The following is a 24,155-nucleotide window of genomic DNA, read 5'->3' as shown; positions in this document are numbered from 1 at the left end:
AATCTCAAACACTTACTATCCATTCTACAAATACGACCAGAATGGTGGCACTACATAGAGCTGGGTTTTCACGACATAGCCCAGTCATGGCATTAAGGTTCTTGTCTAACCCTCCTAGAAAGTCCTTTGTGTCTAGTAAAACCCCTTTTTCATATTGGTGGTTCGAGAAAGTGTCTGTGAACATCAAATACGGATTTGGTTTATTGGCATCAGCCATAGCAGTAGCCAATGTTCATCCCAACATTCTAGTAACAGTGGGTCCACCGGTGGGTATGGCTAGCTACTGGATATACGGCCGACTTGTAGAGAAGCAATATCAACTAGAATCTAAGGTGATTTTGCCGTTGACCTACGATGAGTTGATGAACGGAAAAAATACCATTGAAATCAATCAGTACGATGAGGCAGATGTGGAAAATGTCTTGAATGGTATAGAGAACCAGTTTGACAGTTTCAGAGAACAGGTGCTCAAGCTTGTAGACAAACATATCAAAGATTCAGTTCAGCAAGATGACAAGCTCCTCTTGGATACCAATGGGCAAATCAACTACAAGTTCGGGTCTATCGAAAACTTCATAGTACTGAAGGCCAAAGTACAATTCGACGAGTTGAAAGAACCTCTAGAGTTTATCAAATTTGCTATGCCTATCAAGATTCAAGGTGTGCGCAAAGGAGTTGTTGAAGTATATTTATTGAAGTTACCAGAGCCAGAAGAGACTCCAGATAAACCTAAGGTGGTGGATAGTTACAAGATGCGGTTGGCAATAACACCATATCCTGCAGGGCCCACCAGAGTCTTGTAAATATAGTCCACTATCTGTAAAGTCCATATTTAAATATATTAGAAGAAGCTTCTCAACTGATTAAATTGACCATACTGGTGACAATTTGAGCTCTCGCTTATACTCTCGAGTTGTGGCATCCAAGATTGTATGTCATGGATTCTTTTGTTGGTGTTAGGGTGGGTAGAGAAGAACTCATTCAACATCAGAGTCCGAGCCTGGCCCAGTTGTTGCTCTTCAAATGCATGCATTCTCTCCCAGAACCGTGGAATCTGATATATATCAAAGCACGAACGGGCCATCAACTCACAGCCAATTCTATCAGCTTCACTCTCCATCTCTCGGGAGGCTGGCATCGTGAGAAGCCCAGCAATAAGTAAGTCATTGAATCCCGAGACTCCTGTAGCCATATAGAGAAGGGTAGATAATGCCATATAAACAGGTTGTTTACTGAGCTGCTCCATAGAGTGGTGTGCCAACTGGTGGGACAACTCATGTGATAATACGGTGGCAATTCCGTTTGTATCGTGGCAAATAGGCAATATGGATGAGAAGATAAATATTTTGCCATTGGGTAGAATAAATGCATTGGGAGGTGTTTCCTTGGGATTGACTTGAATTACATGGATCTCCCATTTCAAACTCTTCAAGTGTTCTATCTGCTTAGGGTCTCTCAGGTTCTCAAATGCTGCTTCAAGAAGTCTATTAACAATACCAGATACTTTGGCATAGATGGGATCGCTATGAGGCACAATTTGTTTCTTATACTGAAGTAGAATCTGCCGATAACTCATGTCACCAACCCGTTTTTCCATCCAATAAGGAACCCATAAAAATCTTCTTCTGTTTGTAAATGGAGCCTCGTCCTGGTTATAAACATAAAATGCTCCTAATCCTAAAACCGTGTACAAGAGCGGTTTGGAAGAAACTAACCTGGAAAAGTCATAAGATTGGGAGTTTTCAAAGCGCTTGTAAGTAGCATGTGATCGTGGAGATTGGGAAAAGGTCCTTATGCAGTTCCTTGTTGCTAGAAACGACCTAACAGGTGATTTAACACCTCTGAACCCAAAGATCCACTTCATTGATAAAGAAATAAATGCGACCCAGTGCGATTCAAATTCCTACAAGATTTGTGCATTGGAAGTGGTTAAGTATACATACAGATAGATATGTTGAGTAGAATTTGTAAATAAGCTGGGACCAACTACTTGAACACCACATCACCAGTCAACTCATTTTCGTTATCATTATTGAAGCTGTTGTCAAAGTTGTCGCCTAGAATCGTAGATAATCCGTTCTTCTTAGGCTTGCCATCAGACTGGTCAGCACTATTCTCACCATTGTTGCCAGCAACATGCTTGTGACCATTGTAAACGTAGCTGTCATTTATGCCATCATGAATAATGAGCTTATTGACCAAATCCAGACTAGAGTTAGAATGGGAATTTGAATTCAAGTTGGATGGGTAAGTAGGGGGTCTAATGGTACCAGCTCTAGATGGCAACTTCTCAAAGAAGTTTTGGTTATTTAACTGCTTGGCCAAGTTGTACGAAGCTCTATCAATACTCGAAGTGCTCGAATTGGTATTTGGTATGATTTTATCCATTGAGTCGTTGGACCTGTGTAATACATTCTTGAACTTGGGTGTTGGTGGAGAGATATTGGTATGTTGAGGGGCAGATCCAACGTTATCTTCTGGAAGTATAGGAATAAAAGATTCGTAAAAATCATACGCCGAGTTGGATTTGCTGTGCCCAGGGAAGCCACTTCCCAAGTCAAGGAACTTTTCCTCAACTGCATCCAAATGATCACTACCCGAAAATGTTGGGGTAGTCCCTGTTTTTTGGCCGTTTGAACTTCCCGACATATCATCGGAAGGAGGTCCGGAGTTTGTAAAGTTATTCAACGAGGTGTCGCTCACTTTGACTTCTTCGCCCGTTTTCTGATTACCATTTGCAACGGAAGGGTATTGACTAGGTTTGTGCAACTCTTCGTGGAATTCATTAAAACTCTGATTGTCTTGAAGCTCTAAATCTATCGATTGCTCATTCAAATCTTCGACCTTTTGTCTTCTCCGATTTCTGATCCATAGAAGTAGAACCAACAGCAAGATCAAAAACGACGGGATTCCCACGGCCAACCCAACAGCGAGACTATTAGAATTTGCCATGTTGTACGATTGAAAAGGAGTACTAGTGGTAAGCGCCCAATCAAAGATTAAATATGGAGGAAAGATAAGGGATGGATAAATGAACTCAAAAAGCGAATGGACAACAATACTAGACAACAATAGGTGAGTATAGTAGTGAAATGTGTGGATCGAAAACTCACAAGCTAGTACTTATTCTTCACAGTACCTAATAGAAGGTAGTATAAAACCAATTGAAACTGGCTAAGAATAACTTCAAAATTTTCCTGCCACTTCGCACCCGCCAAAAACGAATTTGCACATAACCCCAGACCTGTATAGGAAAATTCTACTTTCGAACCGGGCTCTGCTGGATGCGACGGAACCAACAACAAATCTCGGGTGGAGGTACCGAGTGGAAAAAATAAGGTGAATTTCGTCACGTGGCCCAATTACAGAAGATGTATATTTACAAGAGAGAGATTCTTCGACAATCTATATGACACCGCTACGAAAAACCTTTTTGTTTCAAAATTTACATGTCAAGGGTATCGAATACCTTCAAGTCGATCTGCTTATCACCTGACTTCAAGTACCAGTGATGGACAGTAAATGGATCCGCCTTTCTGGGACGACTAGCTTTGAAATACAATATACCATCGTTCTTTTCTCCTTTGACAGCAAAGTTGATGTCGATTTCCCCTCTAACAGTGTTCAACTCCCCGTATATCCATGGCCAGCTGGTCTTATAGTTGACGTTTTCTCCCAACTGTTCAAGAACCAGCGGGTTTCTTCTTAAAGAATAGAAAATTGAGTTGATGATGGGCGACGTGGTTTTCTCATAGTTGAATATCACTACGCATGAAATCGTCACTCCGATCCCATAAACGATCGCGTACTTCATGTTCTTGTAGCGGTCCTTAAGCGGGTCAGGAAGTTCTCTATCGACCGTGACTTTTCTTGTTTTTGGAGAAGTGGTCACCGTGTTAGCATTGGGGTAAGCGTTAGCAGTGGCAGAAGTGGTGTTTGACCTGGTGAAACGATACAACACAGTTTTGGTGCATCTTGAAAATGTCTGAATACCCGATGTTTGGGCCTTTTGAATCCCAAGTCTTAACATATTTGTGAAGTTACAGTAAGCTACAGAAGAAACTGATGATTTTTCTGCGATATGTTCGCGGTCGCACTAACAATAAAACCACACTGCTATGTCTACCGTCTCGGGAGCATGTATTGTTAATAAGGTTAGTGGGATGTGTTACATCCGTGAGGAGGTGACACCATCAATCCTTGAATGGAAGGCTATAGAGCAAGCTACAACGGTGGTGATTCCCTTGAAAAATTTGGTGAAGTTGCAAGCTTCTAAAGAGACGAATCCTAAGATGATCTTGAAGGTTTTCTACAAAACTCCAGAAGATGAAACTGAACAGGATATTCGGTTGACATTCATTAATCGTCCCACCATGAACATTATAAAGGAGGCGCTACAGACAGTTGTATCGAGACAGAGAACTGTGGTTAATGAAAATGCGCCTGATGATAGAAGTACAGGAACAACTGGGACGCCGGTACCGCGTTCAGCTACTCCGTCTAGTGGTGCTAATGCAGGTGACTTGAATATATCTGCTGAAGGCTCATTGTCGGATCAAAGTTTACTTAAAAACCATCAACTACAACAGAAATTATTGCTTGAAGACAAGAACTTGAGAAATCTTTTCACCCAGTCAGTGATTAACTTTAAGCTCTCCCCCACCATGTTCTGGTCTACTCGACTCAGCTTACTCCGTACATATGCATTGACTGTTTCCCAGCACAGAGGTCGTTATAATGTGCTATCGACCATCAAGCCAGTTGCAACATCTGATAACCAAGTTAATGTCAATGTGACCAGAACTATAATCAACGAAATTTTTGAAACATATCCTATTGTGCAAAAAGCTTTTAATGAGCTAGTACCTAACAAGTTCCAAGAGGGCGAATTTTGGTCCCGATTTTTCAATTCCAAGTTGTTTAGAAGATTGAGAGGTGACAAGATCAATAATAGTACAGATAGGGGTGACCTTATATTGGATAAATACTTGTTTGTTGATGAAAATTACCTGGTGAACAAAGATAGTGAAGCTGCTGAATCTCAAGAGAAAGCCAAATCTGGTAAGGTTCCAAAAGGTGTCGATGATCCAGCCATTAATATGTTCATTGACCTTAGAAGTAATGAGATGGACAACTCGGTGAAGATGGGAAATGCTCCAGACTTCACTATGAAGTTTGAAAACGATAAGTCCAATGAAATGATTATATTGATGCAAAACATGAATAAATTGAGCTCCAAGGTGATTAACCAAGTTGCTGATGATAAGCGGGAAGAGCCTACAACTGAAGAATATGAACAAGAGTTGAATTTGCATGATTTGAACGAGTCCACCAATTTGAAGTATATCGATTTGAAAATAAACTCCTCAATTGCTGATACAAGCTCCTACAAAGAAAATGTGGATGTTCATCTGCTCAATGAGTATTTTCAGAGACAAACTGTACAGCCTTCAATTAAAGGAATAAATTTAATTGACAACTATAGTTCCAAAGACATTGATGACTCTTACGATGAGATCAATAAATTGATAAGGACCAATCGTCGGACATTCCTGTTGGTCAATAAATATGGTAACCACAATGATGTCTCATTATTATCAAATGAACTTGTTGAAGGGCTTCTCAATATGAATTTGACAATGAATGAGTTTCTCTCCCATTTTTGGAAAATTTTCCTTAATGAAAACAACCCAGGAAATCTTAAGAAGTTATTCACTAGCTTGAAAGAGTGTAAAAAGAAGTTTCTTGAATTGGACCAACAAGCTATCGAACAGATTACTCAAAAGGTTATGGCCGAGAAGAAAGACAAGGTCATCGACGATTTGAAGTTTATGATGAGTCCAATATTCAATGCATTGGACAAGGCATTGGGAGAGTATGTTAAAGCCGTAAGAGAAGTCAATGAAAATGGTAAAAGACCATTTGATCAAACCGAAGCATAATGGATTTGGCTCAGGCTCGCGCATCGGTGCGATTATTTTAAACTCATCGCATCTTATTTTTCATTCCACTTCTAAAACCATGGGGAAGAAAAGCATTTCCAAACACTCTCGTGCTGCCCGAAGAGGAGAGGCCGAATCACATGAAGCTAAAGAGCTTCAAAAAGTAGCCAAACAAGAATCCGAAGTTAAGAAATCTATTATCAGAAATTCGATTCTATCAGAAAACTTACTAGCCAAAAAGCTTGAGAGTAAGAGGAATAAGAAGAACAAGGTAGCAAAGAATGTTGCCGGTTCTCGTGCCCGGACGCTGAATATGAACGGGATTTTAAGTGCCAAGATCCAAAACAGTGTTGCCCGTTATAACTTCATCAAGACGAATAGAAAGAGTGGATGGGACAAGATCAATGACGATATCAGAAGATCTAGTAATGTGACAGAAAATACAAGCACACTGAAGAGTGTGAACCAGCAAGAAGAAGAAGACGAGTATGTCAAACAGTTTTTTGAAGGCAGTGGTGTTAACATTGCGGATGAAACCAAAGCAACGCCAAACCCAAGATCCAATATGTTTGCTCTTTTAGAAGAGAACGATGTTTGAGGGAAGGTGGACTCAGAGCCGCCACCGTGCTCATACGAAGCTTAAGACGAGGTCATCGAATCTCCCATTTTGTTAAAGCATTATCACATAGTTGCAGCAGCAAGCAAGCAGATTGCAAAAAACAAACTCACTATTTCACTTCACGATTTTGACTAGGGCCCACGGTATAAATAAATAAACGCATCGTACAGCTCTCTCCAACCGGTTTGTGAGCCACGCCACAGTATCAAGTGGAAATTAGACTAATCATAAAAAGTGGGAACCAGCTATTAGACAACACTTGTAACCACTTCAATCTCTCCCCCTATTTGGCTACAGTTCCTGCCCTCGCTCGTATGATTGATCGTGCACCAGTATAACAATTAGTTCTTGCAATTAGGGGTAAAAAAAAGAAACGCATAGAGCAGGAACCTTTTTGTTCCGGCGTGCGACGATCGTTCCGTCCTGTGATTTGATAAGAGGAGAGATAAAGCACCAGTTGCCATTTATACATACTTTTTTTGTAATTCACAAATAGGTATCTTTGAAAGTTGGAATATAGAGGTTAGAAATTATTCCTGAAATCCTACATCTTCAATACAGTTATTCGGTCACTGATCCATCCGAGTCTGCCGTTGTTTCACCTGCTCATTTTTCGTTCCCATAACTTGACAGGCATTTTGAGTGATTTCGATCTGGTTATCCGCTTGCCGCAACTTCCATCCGTGACTTCTTATAAGCACTGGTTCGGGTGTGTTTGATCTTATAACTACTCACTTGTTGATACAACTTTCACAATGTCTGGCGCTCACCTAAAAGCATATCCGGTCAAAGTTCCTAATAAAACCATGAAGTTAAACGCCTATAAACGGGCCTTGTCAGAAACGGCTATCCCCACCACCCCCGTGCTGTCAATATCGCAGTCCCGTTCTCGGTCTCGTTCTGACTTATCCGAATCGTCCCATTCCAACTTATCCTTGGAAAATGCTTTGAGTGTCTCAAGCTCCAACACAAGTTGCCCGCCATCACCAGCCAAGACCACCACACATGTGCTAGTGACACCGGAGAGTGACGCCAGAACCACGGATAGTGGTGGCAAGATTACCCAAGTCATGTCCACTCCACAAGACGACTACTTGCTACTAATCGAGCCTAATCCGGTGCTGCCGCCTGAGTATAATTCGTTACCTCCAGGTGGCTGTCCAAAGTTCCCCATCTTCCACCACGAGGATGTCCCTCATGGACTACATAACGGCTTGCCCGAGTACACCCCTTCTATCTACAAAATTGGACCCATTTCTCGGAAGGTTGAGTGGATTAGTCCGTATGAGGCGTCTACCAGCCGGTCCTGGAAAAACTATATCATCGAATTAAACTCCACCCAGTTAAACCTTTATTCGGTTCCCAGTAACCTCGAGTCCCACATGTTGGGATTCCAGGTGTTTGATGACTGTTCGATGAAGATTGATGATTATGGCAGTCATCCTCCAGTAAAAGTTTCTCAGGATGATGATTTCTACGCATTAAACTCGACCTTATCCAACAGATACGACTATGAATTCTTCAACTACTGTAAGCGGATGAAGGCTGTGAAGAAATTGGTCAGGTCTTATTCTTTACAGCACTGTCGGATTGGATTGGCATCCGATTATAAAAAAAAAACCAACGTCTTGAGGGTCAGAATTGAAAGCGAACAGATTTTATTGGCATTCCAAAACACAAAAGACTTAATAGACTGGAACTTGGCCTTGAACATCGGTAAGGATTTGGCTCTTGATCTTATTGATAGAGAACTCCCCAAGTATAGAACGGTTCCAAGACGGAGAAGAAGAAGAGCTGATGGACTTTCAGAACCTTTGTTTGTGAACTACGACAGTGTCGCATCCACTTACAATAGATCCAGGTCTCACTCAGAACCCACCAACTTGATCAACAAAATGTCGCGTTTAAAGCTTCGTTTGAGAAGAGACCTGTCTGTGAACCTTAGCACTCTGACCGTCAATTCTTCTGCATCGTCAATCTTGGCCAATTCCAATTCTAATTCGGTGCTTTCAATGAACACTTTAAGTTCGGTTCCTCAACTGGATTTGACATCAATCGAACCTTCAAGTATTGAACCTTCAGGAATAGAAGACAATGATAATGACGATGACTTAAGTGACTACAACTCCGACTACGATGATGACTTTGACAATGATAATGATGACTCTGAACTTGAAAGACCCAGAGCCATGAAACCTAGAGTCTCCAAGTCAAAGTCTGAGGAAAAGAGGTGGTCTCCTAATCCTGAGAATCAAACTATTCGAAAGTACTATAAGAACAGCTTGAGGTGTATCAAGCCTTTGAACTTTGATGATACCTGGGTATCCAAAAATTTAGTCAAGCCTACTTCTTTCAGTATGGTTAACTTGACATCATTCAACGGTTCTCTCAACTCCCTAAGCGTTCAAAGCTTCAAGAGGAACGATGTAAATCTTGGCAAAGTGCCCAACCATTACGTTAAAGAGTTTATCGTTGGGACTCATGGATTAATACCTCGCCAATTATAACACATCCACACATAACGAAACATCATGCATTATTATACTAACATTCACTTTGGGTGAATGAGCTAATTGGTAACTATAAGATATCTAGAAAATATTTATTATCTATTTATAACAGACTAACTTATATGTATATTTACAATCGTTTTCTATTCAACTGTTTGAGTCTCCTTTCAAAGCTTATCACTACCAATCGGCTAACCTCATTGGTGAAAAGCTGGCTTAATTGGTTATAAATAAAGCTCTTGAATTCGTAGTTCAAGTCCATGGTAACATTGCACTCTAGCTTTTTGGTGAACTTATTTTTCACTGATTCAAAGGTCCACGTACATTGTAAATAATTGAACTGCCCCGTATGACATTTGCTGATGATGGTACTAGGCGTGAAGTCCAATTGGCATTCAACTTTTTCGGTAAACGTTTGGAATTTTAAGGTGTAATATCCCGTACCATGACCCTTGGAGACCTTTGGATCTGGATATTGATAGTCATGGCCTGACTCTATTACGTATGGTACAAAATGCTTGTAATCCTTGACATCTAGGACTATATCATAAATCTGCTGGGGAGCACAGTCAAGACGCTTTGTGTATCTATAGCTAAGGAATCTGGCTCTTGTGGATATCTCAAGAGAGCGAATAGCAGCAGGTGTATAGAAACTAGTGGGAAAGTACTGTATGCAATGTCGTATAGAAGTTAGATTCCTCATAGCGAATTTTCAATTTAACCAACTCGCTCATATGTTGCTAATTCAATGAAATCCGCAAAAGCCATCCCCGACCAACCAAATAATGGTTTCAAGAGAACACCTACACAAAATGACACGATAGCTTCTAGCTTTACAGGTCGTATATATTAAATATGATGTACAGATTTATTCAGCTCTAACATAGATGGATTGTTTAGAGTGCTTGGAAACTGGACGGATAACACCTTCGCTTTCCAATTGTCTGATGGCAACTCTGGCAATAGAACCACCAATCTTCAATCTGTCGACCAAAACGGAAACGGAAATGAACTTGTAAGTTGGGACATCCTTGATGATCTTGTCGTATTTTTCCTGGTCCAAGATGACAATGTGCTGAGCCTTGTCCTTAACTTTACCCTTGCTCCACTTTTTCTTACCTTTCTTACCACCGGCTAAGGCAGCAGCGGCTTTAGCTGCTTTGGTTTGTTGAACTTTTGGAGCCATCTAAATGAATGTTAGTATACGTTGGTAGGAAATGGGTATGATTCCTATGACTGGGTCGGTTTTCGAAATGAGTGAGGTGAATGTGAGTGTTGGTATCTAGTAATATACGGGGAGTTTGTTTATGGGGTGATGATTCACTGTATCTGTAACTATGCTTGTTGGGTCTGAAAATTTTTACACCATAGATGTGGATATGGATAATCAACCAGGTTCACAGATGGAATCAGAATCGATCTAACTGTCTATATTCACCTTACTTGCACTTCAAAATCTCTAGTCATATTGGGCATTCATTACATACTTTGAATAACTTCTATGTCCTATAATATAATCCTATGAGAAAAACTTTTCGCTGTTGTAGGATCGCAGTGGATTGCGAGAGGAGTGTTGGTGTGTGGACGCACCAAAAATGTAAAGGATGGTATATGTGCAGGAAATTATTAGTGCACTGGTGGCCCTGTGACTGTGAACACGGCATCATCAGTTTGAAGTATTATTCAGGGCTGAGCCCTATAATGTCCAGGCCCACTTCAATGCGCGACTAGCAAATGTGGTTGGGCTCCAAAGTCCAACCATGTCTAAACGGTCAGCAAACTCTCAAATCGCAAAGGACGATGACCTTTCAGAAGAAAGTGCATCCGTATCATTTGCACCTTTCAAGAGAGCATCTGCTGATGTATTGAAAACAAGAAAGATAATCAAACCAAGAGGCAGAAGCGATGGGAGAGGGCCCTCGAAGTCAGCATCTTCTCCATTTACGATCAACCCTCCACCGCAGTTAAATTCCATTGCGGTAAACAAGAACGGCTCAAACAACAAGAATGAGTTAATCAAGGCGTTGAACGACAAGGTTATTGACTACTTGGTGGGTTTGAATAAACCAAATCAAGTGGCTAATTTCACACCTGTATTCGAAAAATACATTGAGTTTTATGGTAAGATCCAGAGAAACGAGATAGATACTAATTCTGTGCTGGGTTCGGTCACCAAGTCTGGTCAAACCCCGGCCCCATCTCTGGCCGAAGCTCCTATTACAGTGAACGAGTCTTCTACAGAATCAGAAAGCGAAAAAGAAGATATTCAATTGACTGGACCAAAGTTCGAGTTGAGTGTTAAACCACAAATTAAGAACTCGCCATTTTCGTTTGGCCCTAAGAAGGAACAACCCAAAGATGACTCTGACTCTGAATCTGAAGTGGAAATAAAGGGACCCGTGTTCACCTTCAACAAGACAATCAAAGACAATGTGTTCAAGTTCAATAAGCCTGAAGAGTCAAAAGAGAAGTCAACCTTTTCTTCAGGTTCTACAGCTCCTACTACTGAGAAACCTGCCTTTTCATTTGGCTCTGCATCTACTACTGCAGAAAAACCAGTTGATAAGCCAGCTTTTTCTTTTGGTTCGACTGGCACCACGGCAGAAAAGCCAGCTCCAAAACCTGCCTTTTCTTTTGGTTCCACCCCTACTGTAACCAACGAGACAGCCAATACTCCAGCCTTCTCTTTTGGTTCATCTACTTCTGTAAATGATAAGGCTCCAGAAAAACTGTTTGAAAAACCTGCATTCTCTTTCGGCTCGAAGCCAGATACACCTGCATTTTCATTTGGTGCTAACACTCCTCAACCAACTGAGCAATCGGCTGATAAACCAGCTTTCTCTTTTGGAGCAAAGAGTTCAGACGCTCCTGCAAACGATAAACCTGCCTTTTCATTTGCTGTTAAGGCTGATCAAAAGCCAGCTGAGAAGCCATCTTTTTCATTTGGAGCAAAACCTGCTTCAGTGGAGCCTCAAGGCTCTGTTACTGAAAAAGCTGGCTTTTCCTTCAGCTCAAAGCCTGAGTCTACAGGATCTGCCCAACCAGTGCCAGAAAAACCAGCTTTTTCATTTGGTGATAAACCTACTGATAAGCCTACATTTTCATTTGGTACCAATACAGATAAACCAACTTTTTCGTTTGGTTCTTCTGAAGCAAAACCTGCTGAAAAACCTGCCTTCTCGTTCAATTCTCAACCAACTGATAAGCCCGCATTTTCCTTCGGAGGAAATAGTAACGCTGATTCCAGTGATAAACCAGCATTTTCATTTGGGTCCAGTGCAAGTAAACCAGCATTTTCGTTTGGATCCAGTAACACAGAACAAAAATCAGATAAACCAGCTTTTTCATTTGGTGGATCCTCAGCCTCGACATTTCAATTCGGCACCCAACCTCAAAACAAGGACAATGCAACCGAATCTACCCCATCTGAAGAGCAGGTAGAAGAATCTGAACCAAAAGGTAACTTCACACCAGTTGTCCAATTGACCGAGAAAGTTGAAAGCAATACTGGTGAAGAGAATGAAGGTGTCGAGTATACCAAAAGAGCCAAAATCATGTTGTTTGAAAAGGAAAAGAACCCACCCTATACTACCAAAGGGGTTGGAGAGTTGAAATTGTTGAAGAATAGTGAAACTGGGAAGAGTAGAATTTTAGTTCGTGCTGATGGTGGGTTGAGGGTTTTGCTTAACCTGGGTATCCAAGGAAATTTTCAATATGAAACGATAAGTGATGGGTTAGTAAGATTCCCTGTGATTAATAGTGATCAAAAATTGGATACATTTGTCATTAAGGTTAAGACCAAAGATGACGGAGAACAATTGGTTGCTAAACTCAATGAGTTGAAGAATTAGAAGTGTAATATGTATGTACAATAGAATCCTTAAGCCGAGCACCGTCAACCACGTTCGTATATCTTTGTTGAAAAGAAGGGACATTGATGCCTATTGTGTCTCTTCCCACTGAATAAAGCTGCTATTAGTCTGTTTGAGTGCTTGAAATTTAGAGTTTGTAGTTAGATTCTTGGTTTAGGGCTTACTTTTATTAAAGTTCAAGATAGTATACTAGGACGGTGAGTAACACAGTATAGTTGTGTAACACAGTATAGTTGTACCATGATTCTATAATCGAGCATTCCAATCAAATGGTAACCACCATATGTCCACTAATGAAAGGATCTTGGCATGCTACCTACATAATATTCAGCATAACAGCTATATTATGTTTAATCTTCGAGCCCTCTTCACTTATATAGGTAGCAGGATGTATATCTGGAAACTTTTGTTAAGTCTAGCTTTAGTTTGCTATTTGTTTTCGTTAAAGATCAAGGATCACATTGTGAATAGCTTAGAGGATGCCATCAAGGAATTAGAAGGTTGTTTCAATATGATCAAATAATGGGCGTGGGTTCAAACACACTTGAAAAACATGAAAATGGTAAAGGATGATGAGGAGGAAGACAATGAAATTTTCTACAACGCTATAGACTTTTGATTACAAGACTTATTGTTGTATTTCCTTCTTGAGTTGTTTGCAACCTCACTTTTGATTTCTCAGCTATTACTCAGAATTAAATAATACGTTGTTTATTTACAATGCACCGTGACGGTGCTAGCGTGGGTGCCTATATATACAAGTCATTTACAGCTTCTCTAAGTTGAAAAACTTGGAAAGCATTTTTCCTATCTTGTGCAATTTGGAGTCATGCTCATTGTCATGCTGTTCGCCTTTTGAGTCATCGTTGAAGTGTTCATGTTGTTGAGATCTTTTGGCATTGTTATCGTTAATGGTATCAGCCAAAGCTTCTAATAAGGCCCTTTGAACCGGAGTCTGAGGAACGATACTCTTAACGTTTAGCAATACCTCCATATCATCTCTATTTTTCACGTTTCTATTAATGGGGAACCCTTTGTCAGGGATACTCAACTTAACTCCATTTTGGGTTCCAGATCTGACCTTAATCTTCACATTCTCTCCATCAATGGTGGGGACAACGATTTCTCCTCCTAAACTTGCAGTTGTCATGAGAATATCTTGTTCTGTCACAATCTTATTTCCAACCCGCTTAAAAAGCTTGTCATCTTGAACGTTAATTCTTATGATCAAATCACCATTCTTAGTGGCAGTGAAAGCATCTTTGGCAACAATTGGAGAGTCTCCCATATTAGGGATTCTCAAACGAGAACCATCCTTGATTCCAGGAGGTAAATCGATTTCGGTAGACTTCGGAACCTCTTCCACACCATGTCCTTTACATGATGTACACTGGTCTCCTTTGTTGATGGTAACTCCAGCTCCCCCACAAGTCCCACAAGTGGATGACATCTGGAATCCTCCGATGATGTGGGTAGCATGACCAGATCCATGACATGTAGGACAAGTGGATTTGGCCTTACCGGTCTTTAACCCACTTCCCTTACATGAGTTACAAGAATCTACTGCCTTATAATTAACCTTGATCTTGGTACCAAAAACGCTGTCTTTGAAAGGAATTGATTTAAGAATCTCCACATCATCACCAACGTGCTCGGTGACAAAAGCTCTTCCACCACCACCAGAACCACCTCTTCCTCCATTAAAAGCTTGCTTGAACAAATCTTCAAAGTCAAATCCCATTCCTCCAAAAGGATTTCCTCCTCCGCTACCGCCATATGGGTTTCCGGTCGAGTATCCACCTTGACCTCCAGATCCATAAGGGTTGTCGAAATTTTGGCCATATGTATCGTATTGAGCCCGTTTATCCTTATCGCTCAAAAGTTCGTAAGATTCTTGAATTTTGTGGAACTTCTCTTCAGCATCAGTTTCTTTGTTGACATCAGGATGGTGTTTTTTAACCAAATCATAGTAAGCCTTCTTGATGGCCTTTTGGTCGGCGTCTTTTTGAACACCTAAAGTCTTGTAGGGATCGAAATTAATGAACAATTTCGCCGACGTATGGAACCCATGGGCACCAAAGATGTGACTATGCTTATAGCTAGGGACTTTAAGTCTGATATTTAGTCTGACTAAATTCTTAAACATATTATACAGAGAGCAGTAAGTGAAATACTTCTAGAAAATTTTATAGTCAGCGCGGGTGAGCAAGATATAATCACGTGATATAATTGCACGTGTATATTTTTCATCACGTGATGTGGATATTCTTTTGGAAGCGACATTGACACGGTCATCAGACTTTGCCCGAGATAAAAATTATGTTGATCAGTTCAACAATTGACTCGTTTGGGGGTCCAACAAACTGATATATTCCTGTATTTACTCGTCTAGCTAGCTCGCTGCTTGCTTCGGATTAATTATACCCCTCTAATATGTAATCTTCCCCTCCTGTTGATGTTGGGGACGTTTTTGGGCTTGCCGCGTTTGCAGCACGAAATGTCGTATTTGTAGCTTATGCATCTTTATTAATATACATCACCTATAAACATGAATATATCTTCTTGTTATTCTTCTAGAACTTCACATCCCAGTTGTCCAACTTCATGGTACCATTTTCTTGGTAGTTAAGGTGCATCTTGAAGGCATCCTTCAAAATATGAGGTTCGTGCAACATCTTCTTCTTCTTCATTTCAAACAGAGATCTGTTGAAGTAGTCCATCAATTGGTCTTGGTAGTCTGGGTGAGCACATTTCTTGATGATTTCTACAGCTCTTTCCTTTGGACTCATTCCTCTCAAATCAGCCAAACCTTGGTCGGTCACAACCACGTCCAAATCGTGTTCGGTTTGATCAACGTGAGTGGCCATTGGCACAATACAAGAAACACCAGTAGGATCGATCTTGGAAGGTCTGGCAGATGGTGTGTGCATAATAGACAACTTGGCATTTCTCAAGAAGTCGGCGGAACCTCCTAAACCGTTCAACATTCTAGATCCCATAACGTTAGTGGAGTTGGCATGAGCGTAAATATCCACTTCAACTGGGGTGTTCATAGCGATAACACCCAATCTTCTAATGATTTCAGGAGAGTTGGATACCACTTGAGATCTGAGACAAAGCTTCTTGGAGAATTCATCCCAGTTCTCGTAAAATCTTTCAAAACCAGCTTCAGTCAATCTGATAGAGGTAGCAGTGGCATAGTCTAAAGATCCACTGGAAAAGAAATCTAAGAAGGAATCTTGCAACACTTCAGTCCAAACAGTCAAGTTCTTAAAGTTGGAATCGGCCAATCCTTCAACCACAGCATTAGCAATATTTCCAATACCACTCTGTAATGGGTGCAAATTGGAAGGTAATCTACCTTGAGCCACTTCGTGTTCTAAAAACTGAATCAAATGACCGGCAATGTTTTGAGACACCTCATCACTTGGGGTGTTTGGAGGAACCTTATCTCTTTGTGTGGTTTCGACAATGGCCACCACCTTAGATGGGTCCACTGGAATGGAATCAACGCCAATCTTGAAATCAGCCGAGGTGTGAGGGTAAGGTTGCCTGAATGGAGGGTTAACAGGCAAGTCAATGTCGTGCAACCCTTCGAAACTTGGAGTATTAGTGTTGACCTCAATGATGATGTTGTTGGAAACGCTCAACATTTCTGGAGAAGCACCCACCGCAGGACCGGGAACAATGGAACCATCTTCCTTGATAGCAGTGGCTTCAATGATCGTGAAGTCCAAGTTTGAGTTATCTGGCTTATTCTTGGTGTAGAACCCATAAGTTAAGTCCTGTGGGAACATGGAAAGATGTTTATCGAAAAATTGAGTTCTACCATCATTGATAGCAGCAGCGATAGGTTTACCGACTTGATGAGGAGATCTTCTTAAAATCATGGAGTTTTCAGCCCATCTGCTTTCTTCTGGACCAGCGGAGGCTCCAACGAACAAATTAAATCCGAGCTTTCCTTGCAAGTTGTTCTTCTCAACGTGATCTGCCAAAGCAGTTGGAATCGCTTTAGGAGCACCAACACCCGTGAATCCAGACCAACCCAAATATTGGCCGTGCTTGAATAAGCTGACACATTCTTCAGCGGTTCTCAATTTTTTTAAATATGGTTGATATCTAACTCTTTGTTTAAGGATGGAAGACATTGTGGGTATAGATAATTGTAGAAAAAACGGGTGAAATCGATTTGTATTTATACCTTGCAGAAAAGAAATTCGTTGAGGCGAGCTTCACTGTACTATTTTTTGGTGCAGCATTTCCGGCGTGCACGGACCATATCTACCCGAATCCCCGTAACCCAACAATCTCTGTATTTCCTCGAGTTCACCTGGAAAATGTCTCCAAAAATATCAATGGGTATGTTGCATGGTCCCCTATCCTGTCATTTGAGTTTTCCTCTTGTACGTCATACCCCGTCCCAATTCTTACCTTCAGTAAGCAACCTTCTAGCTCATCAACTCACTCCAGTGCGCGACATTAAACTCCGTTCCTGTACACAGTCGCATATTCCCAAACTTCCCAAATGTTTCCGAGTCTCGGAGGGGAAGATATGAGAAGGATCCAACACTGGCTACACTGGTTTGGCTGGAGGGGAAGATAAACAAATTTATCCGTGGCTGCAAATTTCTGCTAGCGTTTCTGTGACAGTTAATATATTGCTATCTATGGTTCATTTTTTTATATGAATCATGGGCCCATGAGCTTACTGCCGGGTTGTGGGTGATGCTTAACTCCTGACCCCTAACCGGTTAATTCGGAGTTTCCGTCCAATTAAAATTCTGCAATTATTGCCCGACCCCATGTTTACCTTTTGTGTCTCCGCTGTTGCCACAAGCTGAATACTGAATTGTGGGGTTATAAATTATGCTTGATTAATTATTTGCTTGGGGCAGTGTTTTCCTGGGGAAGTGTTTGCTTGGGGCAGTGTTTGCTCGAAAACGGAATCCGGAGTTTTATTCTGAATGTAGCATAGTTGCCAACCTTCTATATTAGGGATAGTTGTGTATATGGACGACTATATGTTTACTTCACTGACTAGTACGGTTCGTATACTGGTGTAAATTAATTTTGGGTTGAAGTTTTGTGTTACGGTGATGAAAATACGCCCACAATCACTGGTGTAACCGTTGCTTAAACCGACTCTGTTTCACCAAAGGTTCAATCTCTCGATCAGAACTGCTCTTCGCCTTGAGTTGGTCTTTGAAACGAAAGTACTCGCTTCTCACTTCGAAATCTACCTGGTCATTTTCCATGACTTCTATCAAATCACCGGTTGTGTTGGTGTCCTTTTCGGTAATAGGAATGTCGTTGGATACTCTCTCGGGTGAGTGGCTATCATGATCATGTTCATGATCGTGGTCATGAGGGATCTCGTAGCTGTCGACATCCAAACGATCGTGCATCTCGTTTAACTTTTGTATGTCACTCAAGTTGGTGATCACAGGGCCCTCGATTTCATCATTCTCTTGGCTGTATTCCTGAATCATTCTGAGGAGTTCTCTTTCTGATTCATTTTGGACTGAGACGTCAGCAGAGGTTTCAAAAATTTCGTTCATAGGCTGTTCCACAATGTCAGTCACCTGTATATTTGTGGATGTAAGGTTGTGCACAAGTTCCTTGGTGGATTTGGGATTCTCGATTTTGACACTTTCTTTGTCTTTCTTGAATCGAGACACTCTGGGCTGCCTGCTTTTGATATCTCTTGCTAGTTCATTCGAATTATCTGTAACAGTGTAATTGGGTAACTCCATATTGTCTCGCAGTCTCTCCACAATATCACCAACTGGTCTCTCCATAATATCACTTACTGGTCTCTCCACAATATCACCAACTGGTCTCTCCATAATATCACTTACTGATCTCTCCACAATATCACCAACTGGTCTCTCCACAATATCACCAACTGGTCTCTCCACAATATCACTTACTGAGCCTTCAGCATTGTTAGGTTTTGCTTTGTTTGAAGTCTCATTATGACGCTCTTTCAATTGCTTAAACCTAGATATCGGCTTTGGCTGCTCATAGTCTTCCTTCTTGATCCTCTCAATTTCGAAAATATCCAACTCTTCATTGAATGTCACAGACTTCTTAACCTGTTTTGCACCTGATTTTTCAAGTACAATATTGGACTTAGCTGGAATTTTCTCCTTTACTTTGGATTCCCTCAACTTGTTAATTTGACCCCACAACATATCGTTTGCTTTAGAGTGACCAAAAAAACTGCTCTCATATTCATCATCTAGATCATCGTCATCTTCATTTTCATCGTATCCATCTTCCTCAAACTCAAAATCATAATCGTCGTCAAGTCCTTCTTCTTCCTCTTCTTCTTCGTAACCCTCATTGAAATCATCCGCAAGAACCTCCAACTCTAGCAAATCTTTCTTGTTTATGATTATATGATCTTGAGGCAATTTCTCTTCAAAGTTTTGTGGTTCTTCTTCATCTTCCTCATCTTCTCTGTATGATTCTACTTGGGATATTTTAGGCTCGTCAATTGCCTTTTCCTTATCAAGAACAATCAGCTTGAGCCTAAACTTGTCTTCACCACTCAAGTCTAACTCATCGATCTTATCAAGAACATGTGAAATATCTAGATTATTCGTCTTCGGTGTGTTAGACTGGCCATTTGGGGTTCCATAGACCTCCAAATCTTCAAGCAACTCCTTAATTTGACCCCCATCATCATTATCATTATCAGGTTTGTCTTCAAAAGGTTCAAACTCATCAACCTTCCCCAATTTGACACCAATCACATTTCCATATTCGTCTAATTCTTCTTGTATATCCACAAACTCTTCATCTTCTAGACCTGGTATGGTCAGTTGGAGTGTTTTTGACTCTTCCTCAATGTTCTTGCTTGCTGAATTAGAGTAGTTATCATGATCTAATGACATTATAGTGTAATCCTTATGTTTCTTGTTATTGACAGTTACCCCTATAATATTACCATTATCATCCATCTCCTCCACAATGTCCATAAACGGAAGTCCTTCTTCGTTAAGCTTCTCTTCGGACTTCATCTCTCTTACGGCATTATCATAGTCATCTCGTACAAACGAACTTTTGAGTTTCTCTGACTCGTTACTTTCATGTTTGATGCTCATATTGAACCTATCGACAATGTCGCTTAAACTATGAATCCTCCTGTCAAGAAACTCATCAGCCTCACTCACGGTCTTCTCGGTGAAATAACCATCTCCAATCAAAACCATTACTTTTCCATTCTCTGAGGGATTTTTGTTGATATCTATTTTAAGCTCCTTATATAAATCGATCTGTGATATCAAAATGTTTCGTTGAGACTTCAAATAGCCCACATCAATGAAGTCAGCCATCTCAACTCGATTTGTAATGGAGTTTCTCATCGCCAAAAAAAGACGCAGTCGCGAAACTGTTTTCCACATACAACACGTCCGGTAATATGGCACCTACTCCATTGGAAATCAAAGTCAACGCTTTGAAAAGACTCATAAAGGAAGAATCCTTGTATAATCAAGAAACTGCCGAACAGGCGAGCCTTGTGGATCAGATGAGAACAAACAATGCAGATCCTTATGAATTGAAGAAACAAGTTGAGGTATTGAACGAAAGCAAAAGAATGGTTGTTGAATTGACCAAGAAAATCGATTCTCACAGCAAATCATTGGCTGAGTTCTTAAAGGGATACAGTGGAGACGAAGACTTGACGTTGGCTAGTTCATTATTAAAATAAGTACATGAATATATATACAATCTTGGTGGTTTATGCCGGAGTTTATCGTCTAATGGCATTGAGACCAGTTTGATTCTCCCAATTTTTCAACTCCATTTCCCATTGGTCGTCTTCTGTAGCAACTTGTGTAACGCCCTGTTCAGTATTTTCCGGGCTGCTCATAATTTCCTCTGATTCCTTTTGCTCTTGTTCGTCGAGTTTCTCTTTATTCTCTATCCATCTTTCGTGGATGTCAATATCAATCATATGGGAAGTCGAAGACCTCACAGCATCACTCCATATGGTATCACCACTTATCTCATTGGTACCGAAGCTGTACCCATTTGCTTTGTCTATCACAGCTAACAAGTTAATCATGCTCTTCTTATTTTCAACACTTAGCACTTCAAATGACACTAGATTAAAGTCTTCAATAATATCACCAATTGTCTCACTCAAATGCACAAACCGTTTTCCCAATGGCGAATTTGACTCCTTCTCAAGCATTGGACTTAAATACTTCAAGTCCTGAACCTCAGTATAATAGTCCAACCGGAATGGTAACTGACCGTAGCTCTTGATCATATCGATTTTGGAGATGACGTTTATCTGTGGCATATTCATTTGTAACATTGATCGTAAACTTAAAAGAAGCACCGAAATGTACAGAGATGGAGACACAAGATGAACGGAGTCCACTAGATTCACACAGCATAGTCTCAAGTCGTCGGCCTTTGTTAGCTTCTTAAACAATCTGAACATCGAGTTATCATGAGTAAAGAGTTCTACTTGACCAGGACAGTCAAAAACTAAATAGCTCCCAGACTTCACAAGCTCTTTAACTTCCTGAATAAACTCTTCAATTAAATGATCCAGAAGGTTTGTCATGGCATACATGAGTGAGCCATTAGGTCCTAAACTAAGCTCATCCATGATTTCTTCCACAGTGATGTAGTCGCGGATATCAAGATCCACTGGGTAAGGAACCAGATCGTTTGCAGGATCAAGATTTATGATACTAGGTTTCCTACCTATTGCCAGAAGGAACTGGTGCATTCCGTAGCAATAAGTAGACTTGCCACTTCCTGGTGGGCCTATTACGATCTGACCAAACATTTCCTCTTAGTCCGATGGTTGCGCGAAAATCATAATGGAAATGTTTCGAGGGCAAACACTCGAACTAAGCATCAATGTCCACAAACGAATCGATTTTCTTAAATAAAACGGTGACAGTTTCGCCACTTGTGCTTTTGTCTGTGGTTGACCACTTCAACAGAGTAGCCCAAGACTCTAACAAGCGTGTGGTTGGTGTTTTACTCGGAGACAATTCATCAGATACGATTCGTGCCACCAATAGTTACGCTATTCCATTTGAAGAAGACGACAAAAATCCTGGAGTATGGTTCTTGGATCACAACTTCATCGAGAGTATGGGAGAGATGTATAAGAAAATCAACGCCAAAGAAAGATTAATTGGATGGTATCATTCAGGCCCGAAGTTAAAGCCTAGTGATTTGAAGATTAATGATGTGTTCAAGAAGTATACCACCAACCCTTTACTTTTGATCGTTGATGTGCAACCTCGTGAGTCTATTGGTATACCCACTGACGCCTACTATGCAGTTGATGATATCAAGAATGATGGATCTGCTGCAGAACGAACTTTTATCCACGTACCTTCTATTATCGAAGCTGAGGAAGCTGAAGAAATCGGGGTGGAGCATTTACTCAGAGATATAAGGGATCAAGCTGCTGGGTCTTTATCATTGAAGGTGACCCAGAACTACCAATCCCTTTTGGGATTACATCAAAAATTGGCAGACATTTCTAAATACTTGGACAAGGTTTACAAACAGTCTTTACCAATAAACCATACGATTTTGGGTAAGTTACAAAACGTTTTCAACTTGTTACCTAACTTAAACGAGGGCTCGATGATGGAGGCCGGAAATGACCCCAAAAATTCCACCAATCCCTTGAACACCGCCTTCACGGTGAAAACGAACGATCAATTGATGATGGTTTACATCAGTACCTTGGTGAGAAGTATTATTGCTTTCCATGATTTGATTGAAAACAAATTGGAAAACAAAATGTTGAACGAAGGGAAGACCGTGTAGATTCGTATACTAAATTATCACTATAAATACTAATACATCCTCACACCCAATGTCTCCTGAGTAAATTCATTAATTTGATAGTGCGAAGTCTAAAAATTTTCATCAAGTGAGATCTATCGTTTTCAACAAATTACATACACCTTCTCCCATCATGTCTTCGAAGTTGTTAATGGTCAACAGGCTAAACCATATCAATAACTTCAACTTCTTCTTCAATAATACCAAAAAGCGCCTCGTGGTATCCCAGAACTTTCTCAATAATCAATACCTCCTTAATCAACGTCACCTTTACAAGAATTCACAACCTGCTTCCCAATCAGCAGACAGCAAAAGAGTACTACATGAAGTGACTTCCAAGGTTTTGACATGTCAAGATTCGCACATTCCATTCAAAGTAACTCCAAAAAAGGTGGCCATTGAAGAAACTTCCCTCAAAGCTTTAATTAGGCCATATATCAAATTGACCAAACCAAACTTAACGGTTCTTGTTATGTTGAGTTCAATAAGCTCGTACGCATTGTCGCCCTACACAGTTTCTATACAAGAGTTGATGTTTCTTGCTATAGGGACCACCTTATGCTCGGGAGCTGCCAATGCTATAAATATGGGAAGGGAACCTGAATTTGATAGAAGAATGGTCAGAACTTCAAACAGGCCCATTGTAACAGGACAGTTGACGAGCACTCAGGCATATCAATTTGCAGCGGCTACGGGTGCTCTAGGTGCTATCATGCTCAACTATGGAGTCAATCCCACCGTGGCAATCTTAGGAGTAATGAACATTGTATTATATGGGGGGATATACACAACTTTGAAACGAAAATCCATCATAAATACATGGGTGGGTGCTTTGGTGGGCGCCATTCCCCCTTTAATGGGATGGGCCGCGTCGTCCTCCTTATGGCATCCGGGTGCTTGGTGTTTGGCGGGTTTGCTATATGCCTGGCAGTTTCCTCATTTCAACTCGTTGTCACACAACATTGCACAACAGTATAAAGATGCAGGGTACATAATGACGGCTGCTGAAAATCCGAGACTTAATGCTAGGGTGTCTTTGAGATATTCTTTATTGATGTTTCCAATATGCTTTGGGTTAAGCTACTTTGATGTTACTGACTGGATGTTCCTGGTGGATTCCTCTATTGTAAATGCCTGGCTAGCATACCTTGCTTATCAATTTTGGAGCCAACAGAAGATCAACTACCAGTCTGCGAAAGGTCCTACAGTGGAAGGTTTACAAAAGGCTAATGTACATGCTAGAAAACTTTTCTGGGGCTCGGTTTACCATTTGCCAGCAGTACTAATGTTAGCCATGGTCCACAAAAAGGGCCAATGGGACAGACTTTTCACATATTTGGGGATATATGAGGGTGAAAACAATAAGACACTTGCATAA

At 40.8% G+C, this 24,155-nt stretch overlaps 15 protein-coding genes across 15 annotated transcripts; 7 read left to right on the top strand and 8 right to left on the bottom strand. All coding sequences in view use genetic code 12, as the record gives it.

Annotated features, from left to right (window-relative positions):
• Window positions 1–86: 86 nt before the first annotated feature.
• On the top strand, window positions 87–803 carry PSN45_004036 (uncharacterized protein; the record flags this gene model as incomplete). The annotated part of the gene is made up of 1 exon (XM_006686533.2): window positions 87–803. The coding sequence occupies one exon, from the start codon at window positions 87–89 to the stop codon at window positions 801–803; it is 717 nt and encodes a 238-aa protein (XP_006686596.1).
• A 38-nt stretch (window positions 804–841) lies between these two features.
• On the bottom strand, window positions 842–1,864 carry OMA1 (metalloendopeptidase; the record flags this gene model as incomplete). Its single annotated transcript, XM_006686138.1, has 1 exon — window positions 842–1,864. The coding sequence occupies one exon, from the start codon at window positions 1,862–1,864 to the stop codon at window positions 842–844; it is 1,023 nt and encodes a 340-aa protein (XP_006686201.1).
• A 122-nt stretch (window positions 1,865–1,986) lies between these two features.
• SKG1 (suppressor of lethality of KEX2 GAS1 double null mutant protein 1) lies at window positions 1,987–2,952 on the bottom strand (the record flags this gene model as incomplete). The annotated part of the gene is made up of 1 exon (XM_006686139.2): window positions 1,987–2,952. One exon carries the CDS (start codon window positions 2,950–2,952, stop codon window positions 1,987–1,989), a length of 966 nt encoding a protein of 321 aa, XP_006686202.1.
• A 493-nt stretch (window positions 2,953–3,445) lies between these two features.
• Window positions 3,446–4,030, bottom strand: PSN45_004033 (uncharacterized protein; the record flags this gene model as incomplete). The annotated part of the gene is made up of 1 exon (XM_006686535.1): window positions 3,446–4,030. One exon carries the CDS (start codon window positions 4,028–4,030, stop codon window positions 3,446–3,448), a length of 585 nt encoding a protein of 194 aa, XP_006686598.1.
• Window positions 4,031–4,118: 88 nt separating this feature from the next.
• TFB1 (RNA polymerase II transcription factor B subunit 1) lies at window positions 4,119–5,942 on the top strand (the record flags this gene model as incomplete). Its single annotated transcript, XM_006686140.2, has 1 exon — window positions 4,119–5,942. One exon carries the CDS (start codon window positions 4,119–4,121, stop codon window positions 5,940–5,942), a length of 1,824 nt encoding a protein of 607 aa, XP_006686203.2.
• A 79-nt stretch (window positions 5,943–6,021) lies between these two features.
• On the top strand, window positions 6,022–6,540 carry ECM1 (60S ribosomal protein subunit export; the record flags this gene model as incomplete). Its single annotated transcript, XM_006686537.1, has 1 exon — window positions 6,022–6,540. One exon carries the CDS (start codon window positions 6,022–6,024, stop codon window positions 6,538–6,540), a length of 519 nt encoding a protein of 172 aa, XP_006686600.1.
• A 776-nt stretch (window positions 6,541–7,316) lies between these two features.
• On the top strand, window positions 7,317–9,068 carry PSN45_004030 (uncharacterized protein; the record flags this gene model as incomplete). Its single annotated transcript, XM_066158205.1, has 1 exon — window positions 7,317–9,068. The coding sequence occupies one exon, from the start codon at window positions 7,317–7,319 to the stop codon at window positions 9,066–9,068; it is 1,752 nt and encodes a 583-aa protein (XP_066014302.1).
• An 871-nt stretch (window positions 9,069–9,939) lies between these two features.
• On the bottom strand, window positions 9,940–10,257 carry RPS25 (40S ribosomal protein eS25; the record flags this gene model as incomplete). Its single annotated transcript, XM_006686142.1, has 1 exon — window positions 9,940–10,257. The coding sequence occupies one exon, from the start codon at window positions 10,255–10,257 to the stop codon at window positions 9,940–9,942; it is 318 nt and encodes a 105-aa protein (XP_006686205.1).
• Window positions 10,258–10,831: 574 nt separating this feature from the next.
• PSN45_004028 (uncharacterized protein) lies at window positions 10,832–12,922 on the top strand (the record flags this gene model as incomplete). Its single annotated transcript, XM_006686143.2, has 1 exon — window positions 10,832–12,922. The coding sequence occupies one exon, from the start codon at window positions 10,832–10,834 to the stop codon at window positions 12,920–12,922; it is 2,091 nt and encodes a 696-aa protein (XP_006686206.2).
• A 787-nt stretch (window positions 12,923–13,709) lies between these two features.
• Window positions 13,710–15,089, bottom strand: MDJ1 (mdj1 protein precursor; the record flags this gene model as incomplete). The annotated part of the gene is made up of 1 exon (XM_006686144.2): window positions 13,710–15,089. The coding sequence occupies one exon, from the start codon at window positions 15,087–15,089 to the stop codon at window positions 13,710–13,712; it is 1,380 nt and encodes a 459-aa protein (XP_006686207.1).
• A 427-nt stretch (window positions 15,090–15,516) lies between these two features.
• On the bottom strand, window positions 15,517–17,091 carry ACH1 (acetyl-CoA hydrolase; the record flags this gene model as incomplete). Its single annotated transcript, XM_006686145.2, has 1 exon — window positions 15,517–17,091. One exon carries the CDS (start codon window positions 17,089–17,091, stop codon window positions 15,517–15,519), a length of 1,575 nt encoding a protein of 524 aa, XP_006686208.1.
• Window positions 17,092–18,057: 966 nt separating this feature from the next.
• PSN45_004025 (uncharacterized protein) lies at window positions 18,058–20,313 on the bottom strand (the record flags this gene model as incomplete). The annotated part of the gene is made up of 1 exon (XM_006686146.2): window positions 18,058–20,313. One exon carries the CDS (start codon window positions 20,311–20,313, stop codon window positions 18,058–18,060), a length of 2,256 nt encoding a protein of 751 aa, XP_006686209.2.
• A 56-nt stretch (window positions 20,314–20,369) lies between these two features.
• On the top strand, window positions 20,370–20,660 carry RBL2 (tubulin folding cofactor A; the record flags this gene model as incomplete). Its single annotated transcript, XM_006686148.1, has 1 exon — window positions 20,370–20,660. One exon carries the CDS (start codon window positions 20,370–20,372, stop codon window positions 20,658–20,660), a length of 291 nt encoding a protein of 96 aa, XP_006686211.1.
• Window positions 20,661–20,702: 42 nt separating this feature from the next.
• PSN45_004023 (uncharacterized protein) lies at window positions 20,703–21,755 on the bottom strand (the record flags this gene model as incomplete). The annotated part of the gene is made up of 1 exon (XM_006686147.2): window positions 20,703–21,755. One exon carries the CDS (start codon window positions 21,753–21,755, stop codon window positions 20,703–20,705), a length of 1,053 nt encoding a protein of 350 aa, XP_006686210.1.
• A 74-nt stretch (window positions 21,756–21,829) lies between these two features.
• Window positions 21,830–24,155, top strand: COX10 (Protoheme IX farnesyltransferase, mitochondrial; the record flags this gene model as incomplete). Its single annotated transcript, XM_006686149.2, has 2 exons — window positions 21,830–22,755; window positions 22,871–24,155. 2 exons carry the CDS (start codon window positions 21,830–21,832, stop codon window positions 24,153–24,155), a joined length of 2,211 nt encoding a protein of 736 aa, XP_006686212.2.

Source organism: Yamadazyma tenuis, chromosome 5, assembly GCF_029203305.1.
Source record: "Yamadazyma tenuis chromosome 5, complete sequence".
Taxonomy (NCBI): domain Eukaryota; kingdom Fungi; phylum Ascomycota; class Pichiomycetes; order Serinales; family Debaryomycetaceae; genus Yamadazyma; species Yamadazyma tenuis.
This window is presented reverse-complemented; position numbering and strand designations above follow the sequence as displayed.